This window comes from Schistocerca gregaria, chromosome 8, assembly GCF_023897955.1.
Source record: "Schistocerca gregaria isolate iqSchGreg1 chromosome 8, iqSchGreg1.2, whole genome shotgun sequence".
NCBI classification, from domain to species: Eukaryota; Metazoa; Arthropoda; class Insecta; order Orthoptera; family Acrididae; genus Schistocerca; species Schistocerca gregaria.
In genome coordinates this window covers 429152844-429173075 of record NC_064927.1, presented here as the reverse complement: position 1 = coordinate 429173075, position 20232 = coordinate 429152844, and the positions used below count along the sequence as shown (strand labels likewise).

Here is a 20232-nt window from a genome sequence, read left to right as displayed (position 1 = left end):
GTCGCGGTTCTCTAGTAGGGTATGCACTCATAGCACACCTACAATCTTGTTCTTACTGACCTCATTATGCATTGGCTGCGGATTACTGTGGATCGGTTACCTTCCATGCGACACAGGCTTTCTTCCTTCCTTCTAGATACGCAAAGGAGCGAAATTTAGAGTCATACACCGAATTCTGGCTGTTAAAAACCATTCAGCAGCAAAGAGTGCATGGAAATCGCTATTCTGTACCTTGTTTGTGTGATATAACAAACATATGTGAGCAATATGTATATGCACATGGTGGCCGTTTGCTGAAGGTGTTTTATGTTTTTAATTATTTTAGAATGACAAACCTTTTATAATATGCTGATTTTTATACACTTGACACCTTGTGTGTGATGTTCAGCGCAAAATAAATATTTTTTTAAAAGAAAAAGATTTTTATGACCTGAAGGCGACAGTAAAGTCCGTTGAAACCGGTTGTCTTCAATGAAGAAATATTGTAAGAGATCTTGGTTGTTGAATGGATTAAAACAGATCGCTCTTCAGTACTATCAAAATGAGAAAATTCAGCAGCAGTCTGACTTTTGCGACATATTTTTTTATTCACTCTCGTATTCAGTCTTCTCTTTCGTATTTTACAGATACGAGGCGATGAAAAATCGAACTGACAAGGTGCTTGTTTGTGGCTTTCTGAATGCGGCGAGCTTGCAGTGATTACCATATCAGCAGCTATGGTTTTTCTGTAGATGCTAAATAATTATTTTCTTGTACTAATATCAACACTAAAGTCCAATAAATTTATAGAAGAGCCTCCCAATTCCAGTCTAAATAGAATTTTCTGATCATGTGAGTCGTACTCCCACCCACCACCACTCAGCTATTTTCCTTAATGTAGGTATTTCGATGTCAAAAACGTAATGTGGTCCTATGTAAACACTCTGTCAAATTAGTATCTTCCTTACGGGCAAACAGAGTACTGAAAGAAATGCATCCGGGTGACGCTATTGAAAAACGCCGATATTTCGCCATAATGGAATGATCATATAAAGTTGATCGTCGGTAAAGCAGATGCCAGACTGAGATTCATTGGAAGAATCCTAAGGAAATGCAATCCGACAACAAAGGAAGTAGGTTACAGTAAGCTTGTTCGCCCACTGCTTGAATACTGCTCAGCAGTGTGGGATCCGCACCAGATAGGGTTGATAGAAGAGATAGAGAAGATCCAACGGAGAGCAGCGCGCTTCGTTACAGGATCATTTAGTAATCGCGAAAGCGTTACGGAGATGATAGATAAACTCCAGTGGAAGACTCTGCAGGAGAGACGCTCAGTAGCTCGGTACGGGCTTTTGTTAAAGCTCCGAGAACATACCTTCACCGAAGAGTCAAGCAGTATACTGCTCCCTCCTACGTATATCTCGCGAAGAGACCAGGAGGATAAAATCAGAGAGATTAGAGCCCACACAGACGCATACCGACAATCCTTCTTTCCACGTACAATACGAGACTGGAATAGAAGGGAGAACCGATAGAGGTACTCAGGGTACCCTCCGCCACACACCGTCAGGTGGCTTCCGGAGTGTGGATGTAGATGTAGATGTGGATGTAGAAGCATACCCTACCATTTTCGAGACAAAACTGCAGCAAGTAAACGGTGTGCAAGGGAATTTAAAACCTCGGATTTCAAAGAAACTCCGGAAAGATAACACGCCTCGGATTTCAAAGAAACTCCGGAAAGATAACACGCAGGCGCGCGCGCGCGCACACACACACACACACACACACACACACACACACACACACGCGCGCGCGCGCGCGCGCGCACACACACACACACACACACATTCACACATTGTAAACGTTAGCTCTATCGAACTAATCATAGATGCCCGACGTCAGAGGTTATCAACAGTGAAATTAATAATCAACGGGTGACGTAGTATTAATTCTGTCCCTTTGTTTCTTGACAAGGTTTCCACGCAGGGTATAATCAAAACCCTCCATCTCTATTTCCTAGGCTACTTGCTAATTTAATTTCAATTGCTTGCTTAATAAACTATCCTGGAAGTGCATGCTACAATCTCAGTGTCGTTATATTACATAGGTTGACCAGTGTCGAGTCAATGTTGCTCGGCTGTTGTAAGCACGTGTGACGCTTATGTTCAGTACATCATCCTCCACATTTTTCCTGATAATCTCAAAAAGTTATTAGGTGCCACCACTGCAAGGAACACTACAGAAAACCGCCTCGCGTAAACCAAGATCATGCATAACGGAACCTAAAAGGACCGTGATCTGAAAACTCGTTCGTATCATATTTCCGCAAAACAAAACTAATCTTATTGTAAAAGCTCCCTGCGTAAGGGCCGGCCGGAGTGGCCGAGCGGTTCCAGGCACTTCGCGACCGCTACGGTCGCAGGTTCGAATCCTGCCTCGGGCATGGATGTGTGTGATGTCCTTAGGTTAGTTAGGTTGAAGTAGTTCTAAGTTCTAGGGGACTGATGACCTCAGATGTTAAGTCCCACAATGCTCAGGGCCATCTGAACCATTTCAACCTGCGTAAGGTGCCAACTAGGTGTTATCCCTCATCCGGTGCACTTTTGTTCGATATCATACATCGAGTTATACTTGTCTTTCACTATATGCATCCCGACAAGAGATGATCTCAAATTGAGTGAACTTACCTGACAAACTCTCAGGGTCTGAAACATCGTGAGCCTTATGAACCAAACTACGAAGTACACCACAACGGTGAGGCGCTTCGTCACAACTACCAGCCTGTAGATGGGAGTCAGTGTGAGCAGGCTTTCATTACACAGCAGGTCTCACGCCGAACGCAATTTAATTGCAAGCCTCGAATTCGTTGTGTTCGATTTCTGGCGGACTCCAGCATTCAAGGCAAGAATGGCTACTCCGCTGTGGCACCACGGGACTCTTGTCAGTGGAACATAGCTTTGACGCACCCCCCCCCCCCCCCCCCTTGTTTTCACAGAAGAGTGTTGCATCTCTTCATACCTGGCAAAGTTTGGTGAGCCACTTTCAACCAGCCTTCACCCGCACACCGTTTTCCGACGTCCTCATCGCGCCTCACAATAAACAGGGTTTGTCTTATTTATTTGCGCCGCTCTGTTCCTGTGGTTATTGTTCTGTAATCAAGTTCTACTCCTGTCTACCTGTAAATGTATATTTGGATCGGCATTAAGTAGAAATTTTTGCTTTAAGAATTCTGCAGTGCCTCTTCACCCGTAGATTCACCTGTGGTAGTCTGACCTCATGATTTATTCCGCTGAAATTTTGTACGGTAATCGTTAAGTGTTTCCCGGTGATTGTGTTTGTGTTAAATTTTTCCAACTTAGTTTCTATATCTAAAAAACGGCAGTCATTCACCGGTTTCCCTTGTATCTGTGCATTTATGGCCTTGCCTGCCGTTCACTGGCTTTATTTGCACGTTCGCAATATTTTCTATAAGGGGCTCAAAAATCGTTCAAATGGCTCTGAGCACTTGGGACTTAACTACTGAGGTCATCAATCCCCTAGAATTTAGAACTACTTAAACCTAACGAACCTAAGGACATCACACATCAATGCCAAAGGCAGGATTCGAACCTGCGACCGTAGCGGTCGAGCGACTCCTATAAGGGGCGTTCAAAAAGAAAGGAACCGGAGGCATAATTACCCTGGCTGTTAAGACAGTTGTCAAGGCAGTGAATGGCTGTCTCATAAAATTCCCGGGGTTGCGATGTTAACTAGTTCCACACGTACAGCTGGACGTCTTCATCCGAAGTGAATCGTTTGCCATACAGAGGCGTTTCAAGGGGACCAAAAATGACGTAATCACAGGGAGAGTGGTCCAGTCTCTATGGAGGGTGGCAGAGAACCTCCCATTTGAATTTCTGCAAGAGTGCGGCGACGGTTTTGGCTGTATGAGGCTTTGGATTGTCGTAGAGCAGAAGGACCCCACAGGTGAGATTGCCTGGTCTTTTTGATTTGATCGCTTGGCGAAGAGTGGTCAAGGTTTGCGAGTAACGCTGCACTTTCACCGTTGTCCCGTGTTGCAGTAAGTGAATCAGAAGGGGTCCATCATGGTCAAAGAGGAACGTCAGCATCTTTCCTGCAGTCCTGTGGATGACCTTGGATTTAATGGTGGTGCTGGCCCTGGATGCTTCCACTAGAGACTTTGTCGTTTTGATTCTGGTTCGAAGTGATGACACCATGACTCATCTCCAGCCACCAGGACCGCATTTGCTTCCCGAGCATAGTGTTGCAGATGAGCAAGACAGTCGGCCATTCGACATGCTTCCTGGTGTGGTTGAAGACTGTCACACTTGGCGCATGCGCAGTCGTTCCTTTCTGATGGTGTGAACACTTCTGACACTCAGTCCGACCACGGCGGCTGTGGCTTTCACTGTCATTCGTCGGTCCTGGGTAATGAGTGAACCCACCAGCTGTACGATGTCATCGGTAATGCAGTGTGGCGCTTCAGACCGTGCATCATCGGCTAACGACACCCGTCATTCCCTGAAGCGCTTGTGCCACGTCTTGACCCTTGCAAGAGTCATGAAGTGTGACGTCGACGAATCTCCGTTCCTCCTACTCCTTCCTCTGTCAGAAAACGGACAACACCTTTTTGCTCTTCTTTTGACACCTCCATGTCACTGTCTGAAATGCGACTGGCAGCGTTGGACGAGTGATGCACGCTGCTGCTGGTTCTGTATAGTAAGGTGACGTGCAAGCGTGCCCTTTAGCGACGGGCTGCGAACTTCCACGCTCTGGCCGTAAACACATCTCGCTACACACGCCACGATATTACCCTCCTGCCACCGGTTTGCGCGTTCCAGACTCCGGCTCGTTTCTTTTTAATGCCCCTTATGGTTTCTCTTGTTTGTGATCTTAGGTTTGCGAGAACGTATGACCGAGGGATTTTTGACTTCGTTTTGGTTTATTGTGTATATGTGGTATTTTGTATTTTTTATTTTCTGTATCAGTTCAATCAATTTATGAAATTTGTGGTCAAAGATTCCTGTTACATTATGAAGAAGATAATACAACATGATTTTTCGTAAACTACCCTAGTCTAAGTGAAGAGAGGTGCATTCCACTGACCCCTGGTCACAGGAGAGCCCTTAACGCCTGGTGTCAAGAACACAGTACACGGTCATTGGAACAGTGGCCCCAGGTTACGTTCACAGACGAGTCCAGGTATAGTCTGAACAGTGATTCTCGCTAGGTTTTCAATGGCGTGAACCAGGAACCAGATACCAAGCCCTTAATGTCCTTGAAAGGGACCTGTAAGGAGGTGCATCATATACTGTGTTGCGGTTTTGTGTTCTTATTGTAAAAACGTTACTGTTATATTGTATAGTAGGGACAAACAGAGTATTATAGCACTGTGTTAAAAGAGCTGGCCGGCCGGTGTGGCCTAGCGGTTGTAGGAGCTACAGTCCGGAACCGCGCACCGCTACGGTCGTAGGTTCGAATCCTCCCTCGGCCATGGATGTGTGTGTGATGTCCTTAGGTTAGTTAGGTTTAAGTAGTTCTAAGTTTTAGGAGATTGATGACCTCAGAAGTCCCATAGTGCTCAGAGCCATTTGAACCATAAACGGGTTTGCCTTATACCAGGGAAAGTCGAGGTTCGTAAACACATCAGGACATTCTGTTTAGGGTAACTGTGGTTTCCCAGAATTAGTTTATGCGAATGCCAGTATGGTCCCTCCTATAAGGCTATGGCTGCCTACTTGTCCCATTTTTGTCCTCCGAGATCTGTTTGTATATAGTGCTTGTAATACGAGGGCGTGCTGGAATGTAATGCCTACGAATTTGTTATGTTAAGACTCTTCAGACTTTTTGAATGAAACAAGGTTAATTAACATTCTACAGCTATATTATACATGTCTACATACTTTCAGCCCTAGAGGGTATCGAAATGTGGCAAGTAACATAGCGGTGTGTAACGCAACTATGTCGTTGCGTGTGAGACAGCGTGCTGTAATTGAGTTTCTATCTGCAGAAAACTTCGTCCGCATATGGAGCACCATCCCCTTCAGCACGGTAATTCCGAACTACACACGAGCTGCGCTGCAGCTGCAACACTGTCATCAATCACGCTTCCCACGATCCGGACTTGTCCCCATCTGATTTTAATGTGTTTCCGGAACTTAAAGAATAGGTTGGAGGACTTCACTTTGATAGTGATGTAGTGGTACGATCAGGGGTGAGGTTGTGGCTCCAAAAAAGTCAAACATTCTTCATTGACGGTATCGTCAAACTGGTCTCCAGTTAGGAGGAACGTGTTCGTCGTTGGGGTGAGTGTGTCGTGAAATATAAACGTAGACATGAAGAACAAAGATGTAGATCGTAAATAACGGTTGTTATCGTTGCGAGTTTTCGCATGAAAAAGTTCGGGGGCATTATGTTTCAGCACGCCCTTGCACTTCAATTACATTTGACCTGTTGTTTTTAAACTGTAGTAACATAAAAGCTCAAATATCCTGTTAAAAGTCGTCCATGAAGGAATGAAACTGCTACAACTAATAAACAAACCACACCTACAAACCCTTGATTCCTTGATTGCCCCCTTATGCTTCTTTAGCCAGAAATTTGCTCCACCAAAACTCTACAACCTTTCTAAATTCTCGTTCGCCACGCAATTCTCCTTGTCTTCAGTATGCATCTTACCTCTCCACCTCCACCACCCCACCTTCCCCTCCTGTCGAATTCTGTGTGAGCGTATTATCTTTCCCCTTTCTTTCTCAAGCACTAAACTTTGAGCATTTCATGCACTTACCGCAAACTAGGCATCAATAACAATAATCCCTGATGATCCCTCTAGTCAAACTTACCAAAAATTTTCCCTAAAGCTCTATGTAGCTATCGTAGCTGCTCGATCCTCTGAGCCTTATTGACACTATAAATTGTCAAAACTATCAAGAACTCATTTCAGGCTGATACTCTATGGCCAGAGCGGCCATTGTTTGTTCTTTCTAGTCCCAGTCCTACGAGGGTTGTCCGGAAAGTAAGTTCAGATCGGTCAAGAAATGGAAACCACAGTGAAAACCAGAAACATTTTATTTCAAACAGTTAGGTACACCTTCCATCTACTTCTCTACATAGTCGCCACTCCAACTTCGAGTTTGGCGTAGTGTTGTATCAACTTGCCAATATCCTCGTAATAGAACGCAGCCGCCTGTGATTTCGGCCAGTTATCTGCACTTGCCTGCAGCTCGTTGTCTGTGGAAAAATGTTGTCTTCATAACCAGCGGTTCTTGTGAGCAGAGATGAGACTCAGGAGGAGCCAATTACGGGCTGCGTTGTGGGTGATCAAACACTTCTCATCGGAAACGGTGCAGGGGCGTCTGCATTGCCCCTGCAGCGTGCGGCCGAGAATTGACATGAAGAAGGAACTGCTTGACAGTTGTGTTATATGGGCTCCATGAGACAGGCGAAATCTCTAACCAGATCCTCATACTTCGCGGGCGACGCTATTCCCTACTCATCTTTATGTGCTCACTGTTCACTCAAATCTGAAAAGAGCACCGCGACACGATCGACGGGCATACTAGAGACACTGCCCAACACATTTGTGCTAAGCTTTAGCGGGATTTCCCAGTGGTTTCCATTTCGCGACCGATCTGAACTTACTTTCTGGATAACCCTAGTATTTTATTTACGCTTGATATACAATCATGTGGAATGTTCCTGGGAACATCGCATCATGTTACCCAGTGCTCCAATTCTCCAGGCTGGTGGATTGCATAATTTCGCCTCAACAGGATTATGGCACCGCCAGAGGAATTCTGAAGGCAGAATGCTGCCTTGCTTGGATAAAGGTTGTGAGTCCTGCTAGGAAAAGGTGAAGGTGTTACAAATTTCCCAGTTACATCACGTTACTTTTCCTCACCATGACAAAGCCTGCCTTGTTTTACCTTTTCTCCCTTCCTATTCAAGTGCTCACCATTATTTACCATTTCATATCCTTTCTAATACATTCAGAAATTTCAGTCGATAAATGATCTCCTAAAAATTAATGAAACGTTTAATGATTTCAGCTTCTCAATTCTTTTTAAAACGATGCGCCGAAATATTATTAACACTCTCAACTAATGAGCAGGAATGTAGTGCTGCTACAACTTTCTGTTTAACAATAGCAGAAAAATGTAGACAGAAAAACTTTTTGTCCATTTTTACAGGAATGGAACTCCCGCTCAGTAAAGGTGGTGGAGGAGGTGGAGGTGGAAATGGAGGAGGCGGTGGTGGAGGTGGAAATGGAGGAGGCGGTGGTGGAGGTGGTGGTGGAGGTACTGGTGGAGGTGGAGGTGGAGGTGGAAATGGAGGTGGCGGTGGTGGTGGAGGTTCTGGTGGAGGTGGAGGTGGAGGTGGAGTTGGAGGAGGAGGAGGAGGAGGAGGAGGTCTTGGCGGTGGTGGTGGTGGTGGTGGCAGCTGGGGTGGAGGTGGAGGTTGGGGCAACTGGACTGGTTGGATTGGCTGGAGTGGTTGGAATTGGGCTAGATGTCAAGCTCGAAGCCTATGTCTTTCTAAAAATTATGCAGTTCTGTTGATGCATAACTCCACTTGCTTACCAGGACAGGCTATCTGCAGAGGCTCCATTATCTGCTATTGCTTAGGAGAAGATAGACTTGCCTTGTGCCTTGAACTGCTGTGTGGATGTACAGTCACAGGTGAGTTGACTTTTAAATACAACATCGCACTCTTTTCTGTTAAACTTAAATGTCACTCATTTTCTCCATTGCACATGTAGTAAACCCAAACGCATACACTTGTGCGAAGTGAGCCGTGGTGCGCATTTTCTGGCACACCAGCCCTTTGGCATGACACTACCGATTAGCCAGCTGTACTAGGATCTTTGCCCCTGTTATGATCTCGCGGGTGTTTCGCGCTCGGGGCAGTCGGTGTTGGACTCCCAATGAGTCGCAAGGACGTGCTTGCGTGCACGATAGGGGAATACACGCGTGTTCGGCCGGCAGCGGCACGGTGGTCTACCTCGTAAGACGGTCGCGATTTTGTGGTGAACATGCCTGATGTCAACTTCGGGCTCTGTTCGTCGCATTGCTTTGGTGCCTGCTTTCCCGGAGAGAACCATCCCTGGAGAACATCTCGAACAACGCTCTCCATCGAAGGTGTAAGTGATTTTGGTGCCCTCATTCCGTTGAACGATTTGCGTTGCAGCGAGTGTACATGTTGCTTGATTGCCCTAATGTATATGTTGTTGAAGTAAGAGCAGCCGGTAGTACGTGTGATCGAATGGAAACCATCAGATAATATTTCTTTTAAAAATCCGCCGATTGAAATACTATTAGGAAGCTGATTAGCACTGAGGCGTGTGTGTTATATTTTGGGCTTTTGGAACAGTATCCAGAAGTTATGTATTGTCTGTATGAGATTTTCAGTGTATTTTGATTGCCATCAAATCGACGTCCCTTGTATATTGCCGTAAAATTTGGGTCACTTCTATAGAAACACTTACTCAGTTATTACTAAAGACTCGTACTATGTAAAGCTAGTCATTTGTACATAGTTCCTTTATATATGTGCACTTATTTGAAAGCACTCAATCTGTTATTAGTAAAGGCTCGTAGTCTGTAAAAGGCAAACATTTGTACACAGAATTTTATAGGCATGCCTTTATTTGAATACACTCACTCTGTATTAGTAAAAGAGCAATTGTTTCTTCATTTATATTGTTGTTTATTGATCTCTTAACTTATATTAATTGATGTTTGGTTGCTGTTTGCCGTGTCTTCTGCGGTCTGTTTGTCTTCCAGTTTTCTGCGAGTTGCGGTGTGTGAGAGCGGCACCACGTTCTGCTTCAGTGAACAGAGGCTGTGACGTGGTGCCGTCTAATGGGAAGTGACTCCCGGCTGGGCCCCTGCATTTAGGTGTTGTTTTGGACGGCTGATTGCTGCTTCCAGCATTTTAAGTTAAGTCACCTTTTGCCCAGGCCAGCCTGGCATCACTGCCCATTTGGTAAACATTTGACGTGTTTTATGTATATTAAAAAATAAGGTTTTTTATTGCTTGGGAATGAATGTTATTGAATTGTAACTTGTTGTACTGATTGTGTTATTTGGGTTCCTAACGAACTGGTGTGCGTTTCATAAATCACTGTCATCTTGCAAATTATTGCCGTTTTAAATAAATTGTCTCTGCCGCATTTCTTTAAATCACTTTCAGCTTGTAATTTATTGTTCCTTTAAGTATTGAAATCTCTGTGGATCACCTCTTTAAGTCACTTTTCGTGATTGTAATTTGCTGCCTTGGTTAAGAAGCAAGCTATCTGTGATATTTTGGTATTGTCTTAGAAGATGGCCACGTGTTGATTGTCTCTTAGCTACTTCATAAATATTGTCTTTGAATAAATTGTTAATTTATTGATTTGGTAGTTGTGTTTAAGGAGTGAGATTATAGGGAGAGTCCTTGCCTTCCATGCTAAGTGTACCTACCCCTCAACTCGACTTCCTCAGTCACACAATGGTAGACATAGTTGTCAGAAAATAAAACAGGTTGTCACGTTTCGATTTTGCTGCAGAGCTGTCATGCTTTCGATTATTGATTCCAAGTTTTTGCTTCTCCAACATCAAAATAGTCTGCATTTATTTATTTACTCACACGTTGTTCTCTGCCTGTCCAGAGTAAGATCTCTGAAGATGCAAGCTACAGACACAAGAGACTAAGAAAATATATATGTAACCACCACACAGAGGATGTCATCCTGACACCTTGTTGATAATAATAGTCAATAGACACTGAAATAATATCTGTTGTGTCACAGGGGAGTGTCTAGAACCGCTTCTGGTTGTTTTGTACATTATTAAATTAGCAGTTATTCTCACCTACGAAAACTTCAGACTTATAACATACCTGTTTGGGTATATCATGGGCACACATTGTGCGGAATTTTGCATTAGTTAATAACCATAACGTTAGTTGAGCTTCATTGAAGCTGACAGTTGAAGCTAATTAATAAATACAACTAGATTAATACCAAATAACTGATCCAGTAACGTGGTAATGGGTTCAGACACGGTTTAAACATAGTTCACTGAAACAACCAAAAGACTAACAGCTTCATAATGTGGTGGTCCACCTTCGAAACGCAGCAAGACACCGGTTATGCACAGTGTGGATTCGAGAAGTTGTTGGTTGGGTGTCGATGGTATGTGACAACAGATATCTACATGTAAGTCATGCCAATACGGTAAACTACGGGGCGGTGGTTTGTCAGCGAAGAGGTGGTGCCTAAAATAGCCTCCGAGATTTGTTTCGTTGGTTTCTTATCAGCTGAATTTGGCAGCGAAGATATCAACGTGGCTTCACATCCCTGACTCTGAAACTACTGCATCACGCTTCTAATCCTGCAGCTCTGGCAGTTTGTGAAGATACGGACTTTTTTTTTTATTCCGTAATTTCTTCCACTTTCTTAGACTGAGAATTCGAATTTTTCATCGTGTAGCACAGCTGTATTTGGTAATAATGTGAAAACGTAACTGCAGTTTATTTCCTTTTCGCTAATGGATAAATATGCTTTCTTATTATTACCTGAAAACAGAAAGACTTAACATTCTTCCGTTATCGACCGTAAAAGTAGAGCAGCGATATCCGGTGAGGAAGTGTTAGTGTGTGTGCGTCAGTATGGGCGTGACGCGTGTTGATGATTTGAGATGCAAGAAATTGCGGAGATGGTGGCTGACGATTCGGATTACCGTCGCAGTGAGTAATGAAAGAGTGATCAATATGAACAGAAAAGTCGTACGTGAGACGTGTGTACTTCCATCTTTCCACGGCTCGTTTCCTGACCGTCGTGTGGCGCCAATATTTTTGGTAGTCGACAGTGTTTGGGCGCGATCATATTCTAGCATCTCGTTGCTGTCTTTTATTCCTTCGCTTCTATTTCGTTTTTTCCGCGGATGCACAGGGTTGGTCTTTTATGAAGCTCTTTCGATTGAACTCCCGCCCTTAGTGTACCCACTATCGATTGCGAGTTCTGTCTTTGGTGTACTTAGAAACCGTAGGTTGGTAACACGACCGACTGACGTGTTTACTGCAGCAGACTCTTCGGCCTGTACTATTTATAGGCGAGCGCGGTCACGCTGAAGGACGCCATCAGTGTCTCGTGTGTGCCGTCGTGTTCAGGGTTCATTGTTCACCGTCGCACTCCATCGTTCACCTGCGCCATCGCCATCTTCGGTGTTTGTGCGTCGTGTCAACAGTTTGTAATGTGAATTATCGTTGAGTGCGAACGGCTCCGTGTTTGTCTTTATGTGTCTACTGACTTATTAACGACCGTTCTGTAACTTATGTGTATTCTTTCTATTTTTTCCCATTGCGTTTCTATGGCCGAAGAGCAGCGTAGAATGCTGCTGACAGCCTGCCTGTTGTATATGTTTCAAAATAACAATAACGAAAAAAAAGACACGCTGGAGGAAGTTGTCGCACAGTGGCCTTCGTGTCTGCTCTGGTGACGTCGACATCCTGCCTTTCGCGTACGGGTGTTGTTATCGAACCCGCACTTCTACCCGTGGAGGAACGCCGTCCTGGTTGGGCCCTTCTGTCAGCTCTTCACTGGTTGTCTGTGGGAGGCGGATGGCAGTCTAATCATCGCCTGCGTCGACGAAGGTTTGAGTCCGGCAGCAGTTCGACTGGGTCGGTGTGTGCCGGGATGACGGGGGACGGCTCAGAATTGTGCACAGCAGTCCAGGACAAACGACGAAGTGCGTCGAGGGACAATAGAAAAGAAGTTAAGGGTGAATGTTCCAAGTTGTCCGTCCTCTGGGATTGAGTTCATCCAGTCGTCTTTCCCGCCTTGTGACCACCGCTGTGGCAATCCTGTTCTGTTCAGTGGTGCAATTCTGACAGTGCAGATTCCTCCACGCATCGTTGCTAACCGGTGTAGTGGTGTATTTTGGTAGCTATTTGTGTACGTTTGCACTTCCACGTTTTGGTAGTTCATCCTCCCGCCCTGTGGTTGCAGAATTTCGGGTGGGGGGATACTTCCTTGTCTCCCAACATCTAGTGCTGTATTATTAAGGTTAATTCTAGTTCAGTCGAGTGTCCTGTTAATCTCTGGGCATTTGTGTCCACCATACTATTTGCGCTGTATTTATTCTAAGTGAGTTGCACTGACAGTAGTTCTGGGTTCGATTCCTGTCACGGAGCTGATAAGGGGTCACATTGGTTTCGGCTTGTCAGTTGGAGGGTTAGAGGTTGTTAACATCAGCGTTGTTAGCGCTACCGGGACCTAAAGAAGAACATTGTGCTGAATAGGGAACGTTGTTACTCGTTCTTGTTTTAATTTCGATACCTGTATTTGTGAAGGCAACCGCATGAAGTAAGATCTGTTCTGAAGCTATGCTGGATCTCGCGCTCTTGGGATTTTTGGTTTTGTTTTGATCCCGACTATTTGGGTGTCAGGAATATGGAACTGTGTTGTTAATGTTCAGCTTGAACAGCGGATACGGGTCTAGTTTAGTACGTGTGTAGTTGCATGGCGTCCTCGTGAAGGCGTGCCCGCTAGATTGCTATTGCGTCTCCTCAAAGTGTAATTTCCACCTTACCAGAACCCCCTCTTTAAAAAGAAGGAAGGAAAAAAAAACTTTAGAAATACCTTCTGTTTGCATTAACTACCTTACCTGTCGCTTAAGTAAATATCTGCTCAGTGATTAAGCTAATGGGAGCACCTACCATAAAAGCAACTAGCGCACTTCTGTCATGGTGGCCCTCGTGCGTATTTTGGTCCGAAAGATTGTATAAACAGGCTTACATGCTCCGTATCGAACTTCTGTTGTTGTTTTTGATTGATTGTGGATTATTAAATTTGATTATAGTGCAAACGTTTGTATTTTACCAACCGTGTTTTATAAGTTATTAATGTGATTGGTTGGAATGTAATACGAAAGTTTTAGCACCATAGGTTGTCCAAGTAGAAATTATGAAGCCATGCTTTGTTGTGAATTCATGTATTTATGTTTTATATTGCAATTAGAATTTAAATGTGCTGATTAAAGATTTAAGAGTGCGTTCACTTAGCGCTTACTTAAGTTTTGTGTTATTATTGTTTTTGAAAATTATAATAGGCGTTTTAGTTTCTTAAATTAAAGACTTTCTAATTCTAAAGTGGTGGCCCTCCAATTTTAGGCAACTGTAAGCATCGAAGCAGGATTTACGTAGTTAGTGTTATGTATTGTATGTTATAAATAAATTATTTATGTGTTAAATCACGTCTGATACGTCAATTCCTTGGCCCCGTCCACACCTTGGTCGTAGTGTTTTATTATTAAATGATCAGACCACAATTCCCGTACGGTTTGAGTATTAAAACTGGACTGTGTCTCAACCGATGCTGACAGTGTTTTCGCTGGTAGACATTACAGTTACTGCTACCACATGAGTGAAACGGCTTTTACATTTAACTACATTGCTTGATCCAAGACCATATAAAACAGTGTAATATATTTGTCTCCTTAACAAACAACCGAGTGTCTGAAGCCATAACTATCCCAATGAATGGAATGATCATATAAAGTTGATCGTCGGTAAAGCAGATGCCAGACTGAGATTCACTGGAAGAAACCTAATGAAATGCAATCCGAAAACAAAGGAAGTAGGTTACAGTATGCTTGTTCGCCCACTGCTTGAATACTGCTCTGCAGTGTGGGATCCGTACCAGATGGGGTTGATAGAAGAGATAGAGAAGATCCAACGGAGAGCAGCGCGCTTCATTGCAGGATCATTTAGTAACCGCGAAAGCGTTACGGAGATGATAGATAAACTCCAATGGAAGAGTCTGCAGGAGAGACGCTCAGAAACTCGATACGGGCTTTTGTTAAAGTTTCGAGAACATACCTTCACCGAAGAGTCAAGTAGTATATTGCTCCCTCCTACGCATATCTCGCGAAGAGACCATGAGGATAAAATCAGAGAGATTAGAGCCCACACAGAAGCATACTGACAATCCATCTTTCCACGAGCAATATGAGACTGGAATAGAAGGGAGAACCGATAGAGGTACTCAGGGGACCCTCCGCCACACACCGTCAGGTGGCTTGCGGAGTATGGATGTAGATGTAGATGTAGAATATAATTACAGTTGCGAATGAAATTTAAGAATTGTGTAACTGTCATAGACACCTCTGAAAGATTTGGAACAACCGCCAGAAACACCTTCAACTGTTCCACTGCCCACCATGTTTGTTTTTACAGCTGGTAACCAGTGAAAAAGTGACAGTGACAATGGCAACTCAATATATAGTGTTTGAGTGTGATGAAGATGAAGAAAAAGAAAATGTTAATGAAACATTACGTAAATAGACACACGCGCACACACACATAGAATTAAATAATATCATCCATAGAAATAACAGTTTTTCAAATAGTAATTTTTAGCTTAAAGAATTTATCTACTTTAAGGTATAAGTGGTTGCAAATGACAAACTGTGGAGCAAAACAGTCACTGTAGAAACCCAACACATCAGGAAAACCACACCATATGGTAAAAATGTATGAATTAATAATTTATGTGTTTTTCAAATATGTGTAATTACGATTTAAAAACTAATAGTTACATTTATACAAGCAGTATAGAACAATGTTTATCTTTAACGGATGAAATATAAAACCCCACTGAAGCTCCTGCAACTGCAGTGAAATATGTTTGGGTTAAAAAATAAAACAGTGTTTTGCTAAAGGCGGACCCTATCCAAAAACATACGTAGTGTAACTATGAAATCGCGATCGCGATAGTCACAGGCAAACGTCATGAACAGTTACATCACGATCGGAAATTATCAAGAACAGTGTACAAAGTACTCAGACGAGAACTAGGTGTGTATAACGAGTAGTAAACGTTCACGTACTAAACCAGTGGATTATCATCAACAACAGCGTCTATTCGTCCAGTGGTCTGTTAAACGCCACTGGGGATTACTTTAAAGCCTTTACAGTTGCGTCCATTCGTCCTGTGGCCTGCTAAACACCACTGCGGACGACTTTGTAGCCTAACCCGAAAGAAACATCACCAGCATACTTCGCCGTGGATATACGACAAACGGACTTGCTATAACAACTGCGTCTACAATATCACTAGCGCCTGCCGTCATCTCAGCACCCCGCCACGTCTCTCCAACAACGAACAGACAAGCTGCATTTCCGCGCGCTCTCCCCAGTTAAAGATTAACACAATGCAGAGTTCACATTGTAAATCGTTTATTTCATTATAAAACTATTTTCATTCTTCTTCTTTCCTTAATTTCTGCTACGTAAATAAATTCGCTTGATGTGAACTACTGACTTTTAATGTTGCTTTGTTGACTCACCATCAGTTATACATTGATCACCTAGGACATTATTAGCACCTACCTAATAGCCGGTAAGTCCATCTTTGGCACGGACAATACCGGCGACGCGTCGTGGCATGGAAGCAATGAGGCCCTGATAGATCACTGGAGGAAGGTGGCGCCACATCTTCACACACAAGTCATCTAATTCCGGCAACTTCTAGATTGGGGGGGGGGGGGGGGGGGGAGCGATGAGCTCTGACTCCACGTTCAATCACAACTCAGTTGCGTTTAATCGGTTTCGGATCTGGGAGGCCAGCACGTCAACTGCAACTTAGCACCATGTTCCCTGAACCACTCCATCACATTGGTGGGGTTGCTACATGGCGCATTACCATGTTGCAAACTGTCAATGCTGTCGGGAAACATGATTGCTATGCAGTATTGCACCCAGTGTACGATACTCCTTGACCGACATGGTGCTTTGCACGAGATCCACTGGAAGAATGGATGCCCAGAGCATAATGAAGCCGCTGCCCGCTTGTCTTTGTCCTACAGTAGAGGTGTCAAATAACTGTTGCCCCGGAAGACGACGGACTCGCGCCCTCTTATTGGGGTGATGGAGGAGGATTCATCATACCATCCAACGCTCTGCTACTGCGCTAACCTCCAGCGCCGATGCTAGGTGCCAATTTCAGCCGTAGTTGCCGACGTCGTGGTGTTAACATTGGCACGTGCATGTACGACATCCAACATGTGCAATGAAGGGTGGCCACTGTAACTGCTCAATGTCATTCCATACGATCACGACGACACACCTCGATCGACGTTAACACTCGTGGTGTCACTCGCCCTCATACAGGGCACTGGACGTTTGAAAATTCGTGATGCTAGCTCAATCGTCGTCAATTGATTTAAATGTATTTCCCGGCTGATGCTTAATTCAATTACTGCCACGGGGGTGAGGAGAAAGAACACATCCTGGTGGTACCAGCATTATGCGTATTTAGATGTTCGATTAATCAGAATGGTTTGGAATGTTCCAGCGATTCTCTTCGAACTCCATGGTGATGTACTGACAAGGACCATTTTCGCAGATAAACATGCAAGTACGTAATGGATGTTCAGTTTCTCAATGTAGTTCGTCGCACTCACGCATTATACATCCATTGTCAGAGCAGTTCCATGCATTTACATTTTTGGTGTCCGACAATATTGGTTGGCTAAATATTATGACGATACGCTGCATACAACTTCCACAGGTATTATTTATCATGTAGTCGAGACTGCGTAATGAAGCCAAAATCGTGGATGAAATTGAAATGTAGTTTGTTTATTAACACTTCTCTTTTAACTAATTAAATATGAAATATGAATCGGGATTGGAGGTGATGATCCTATCCTTCTTTTTTAGTGTTTTAGATCCCCGTTAATTAATATCTGGTAGTTACTAAGCGAACTATTTTTGATGCTGGCGCTTTGTTTGTATCAGTTACCCCAGCAACCGTCCAAGGATAAGATTCTATTAATGTTCCGCGCACACGCGTTTCATCATTTTATAAAATGCAGAATTACGTAAACTATAGCTTTACGTTGCGCACAGCTTTCGTAGGTTCCACAACCATAGTAGTTTCCCTACAGTATTTTTCCCAGCTAACACAAAGTTCGAATTATGTTGTCTGATTCATTTTCACCCGACCCGACAGTAAACGTCCCTGATCACTTCGTCACACGTAATGTAACGTGCTTGAAGAGTCTTTCAATAATCTCCTTAACGAATTTCGCAGTCGCGTACCACTTTTTCATCGACTAGCCCGATCGCGAATACTCAAGGTAGAGAGCTCAATAATGTGTTACGTGTTCTTTTATATGAATTAAAAAACAAACTCGCCCCTATATCTTTCTGTCCCGCTTGGTCTTTTCTACTTTGCTTTTTATTACTTTTCATTATATTGCTTCTTAGTAATACTGTGCAGTTATTAAAGTTTCGTATTACTTTCCCCTTTTTAATTCCTCCAAAATAAAGTCTATTTATCCCCCATTTTAATTAATATGATGCTAACTGACACGCAAAGTACCGTTATACTACCTAGTCCACGACTTCTGAACGTGGTTTCATTTTGGTTCTTACACGTGTCGAAAACACTCACCACAGCACTCCTCGAACACCCGAAAAAGTGGTTCAGTTTCGAAAATGCTCGTGCCGAGTCTCCGGACGACCACAATCCGCCCTTGGTCACACTCAGATAAATAACGGGCCATCCCCATCCTACACACGGAAAGCATACTCCCTGATACTACATGCACTGTGCATGTGTCTGACTATCAGTCATTCCCCGCCAAGAGACGCCACTATCGCCTGGACGAGTTTATGTCAATAATAGGTCGGTGGTCATAATGTTCTGGCTGGTCACTCTAAGATTTTTTCTTTTAATTATACTATCTCTTTCTTTTAAATTAATTCTGCTGCAATTGTATGTCTTTTGCGTGGCTTTTGGGAAGAAGTGTTACAAACGTATGTGCAGTGTTATTTCCAAAGTGAGATGACAAACGTTAATGTCTGATACGATCGGACGAGTAAGTAGCGGTTTTCGTCATTGGTTTCTGGGTCCCGACCAGTAGAATTAAAGCTACTTGTGCGCTACTGATCTGAGCTTCGCGGCGAGGGCAAATTCAACGTGACTGCTGTCAAACCAAGCAGGTTATGTTTATACTGTCTTTAGAGTCATGTTATCACAATTTTACGAGAAATAACTTGGTTGTTGATGATTACAGTGATAAGTGAACAGGTGCTGAGCCTTGCGTGGCTCCTGTTACCTCCATCATGTATTTTACACCCTGTTTTTAACGTACTTCCACCTCACTTCATTAATTTAAATTGTTACTGTCACTGAGTTGCTGCTTTGCCTGACCGGCGCTAGCAGCGCGTATCGATATATCCCTTCTCGTAGTATCTCTGCTCAACTGCTGTTACTTCCGGGTCACTGTCTGTCGTAAGGAGTTGGGGTCCCGAGTACAGGTTGTGAATGCGGGCCTGCCAGTCAGTTGGAACGCGTCTGGAGCGTTGTCCGGACCTCCCAGTCAGGAAGTTGCAATGCGGTAGTAGTGCAGTCGGGTTGGAGCAAAAATGAGGTCTGCGTCGACACGGCTCGCCCGATCATTACCGCCACGCATCACTTGAGCCGGGCCTCGGGCTTCGTGGATCGTCGGTCGGTCGTCCTACCTCTTTTTCCTGGTGGCAAGCAAGTCGTTGTGTCGTTCGGTCCGTGGCTGTCCCCTGGTTGGGTTCCGCAGATCAAGTGCAGTTGGTTCGCCTAAGTGAACGAGGGCAGACCGACCTCCCTGGAGGCTTCTGAGAGCCACCGTGTTTAATTATCTGTTTTCAGCTGCTTAAAATTTAAGGCTCATTGTTATTTTCCTTTTGTCTTAAAAATTATGCAAAATTTGTCTTTCAAACTTAAACATTGCGGCCTTCTGCCTTTAAAAGATTATGGTAATATATTTTAAAACGTTAAACCTAATTGTGGCCTTCAACCAGCTGTATTGTACCTTGAAAATGTTTGCTCTATCCGCTTTGCCTTGAGGCTTTCCACTTAGCTGTGATATGTTTTTTTAATTTATTTTACTCGCCTCTTTAATTGCCTTTTTATCTTGTTGATTTTTAAAATTTCTTGTTTTCAACCATTCTGGCCACCAGCCTTGAAAAGTGTCTGGTAATATATTCTAAAATTTTGAAATTTAATTGTGGCCTTCAGCCATTTGTATTGCACCTTGCAAATGTTTGTTCTGTCTACCTTGCTGTGACGTTTGTCTTTTAATTGTTTTATTGCTACCTTAATTGTATTTTATCTTCGTGATCTGTTAAGTTTTCTTGTTTGGAGGCCTTCAGCCATGAAAGAGTTGCATTCAGTAAAGGTCCGGCTATGTGCTGCTTGTGTTGTAAAAGAGTTATTAGATTACAATG

At 43.7% G+C, this 20232-nt stretch overlaps 1 protein-coding gene across 1 annotated transcript in view; it reads left to right on the top strand.

Annotated features, from left to right (window-relative positions):
- LOC126284539 (uncharacterized) overlaps positions 1-20232 on the top strand; it is a 268571-nt gene that overhangs the window by 203371 nt on the left and 44968 nt on the right. Inside the window, exon 10 of the mRNA XM_049983539.1 lies at positions 8169-8657. Coding sequence (XP_049839496.1) covers positions 8169-8657 — 489 coding nt within the window. The remainder of the gene's footprint in view (positions 1-8168; positions 8658-20232) is intronic.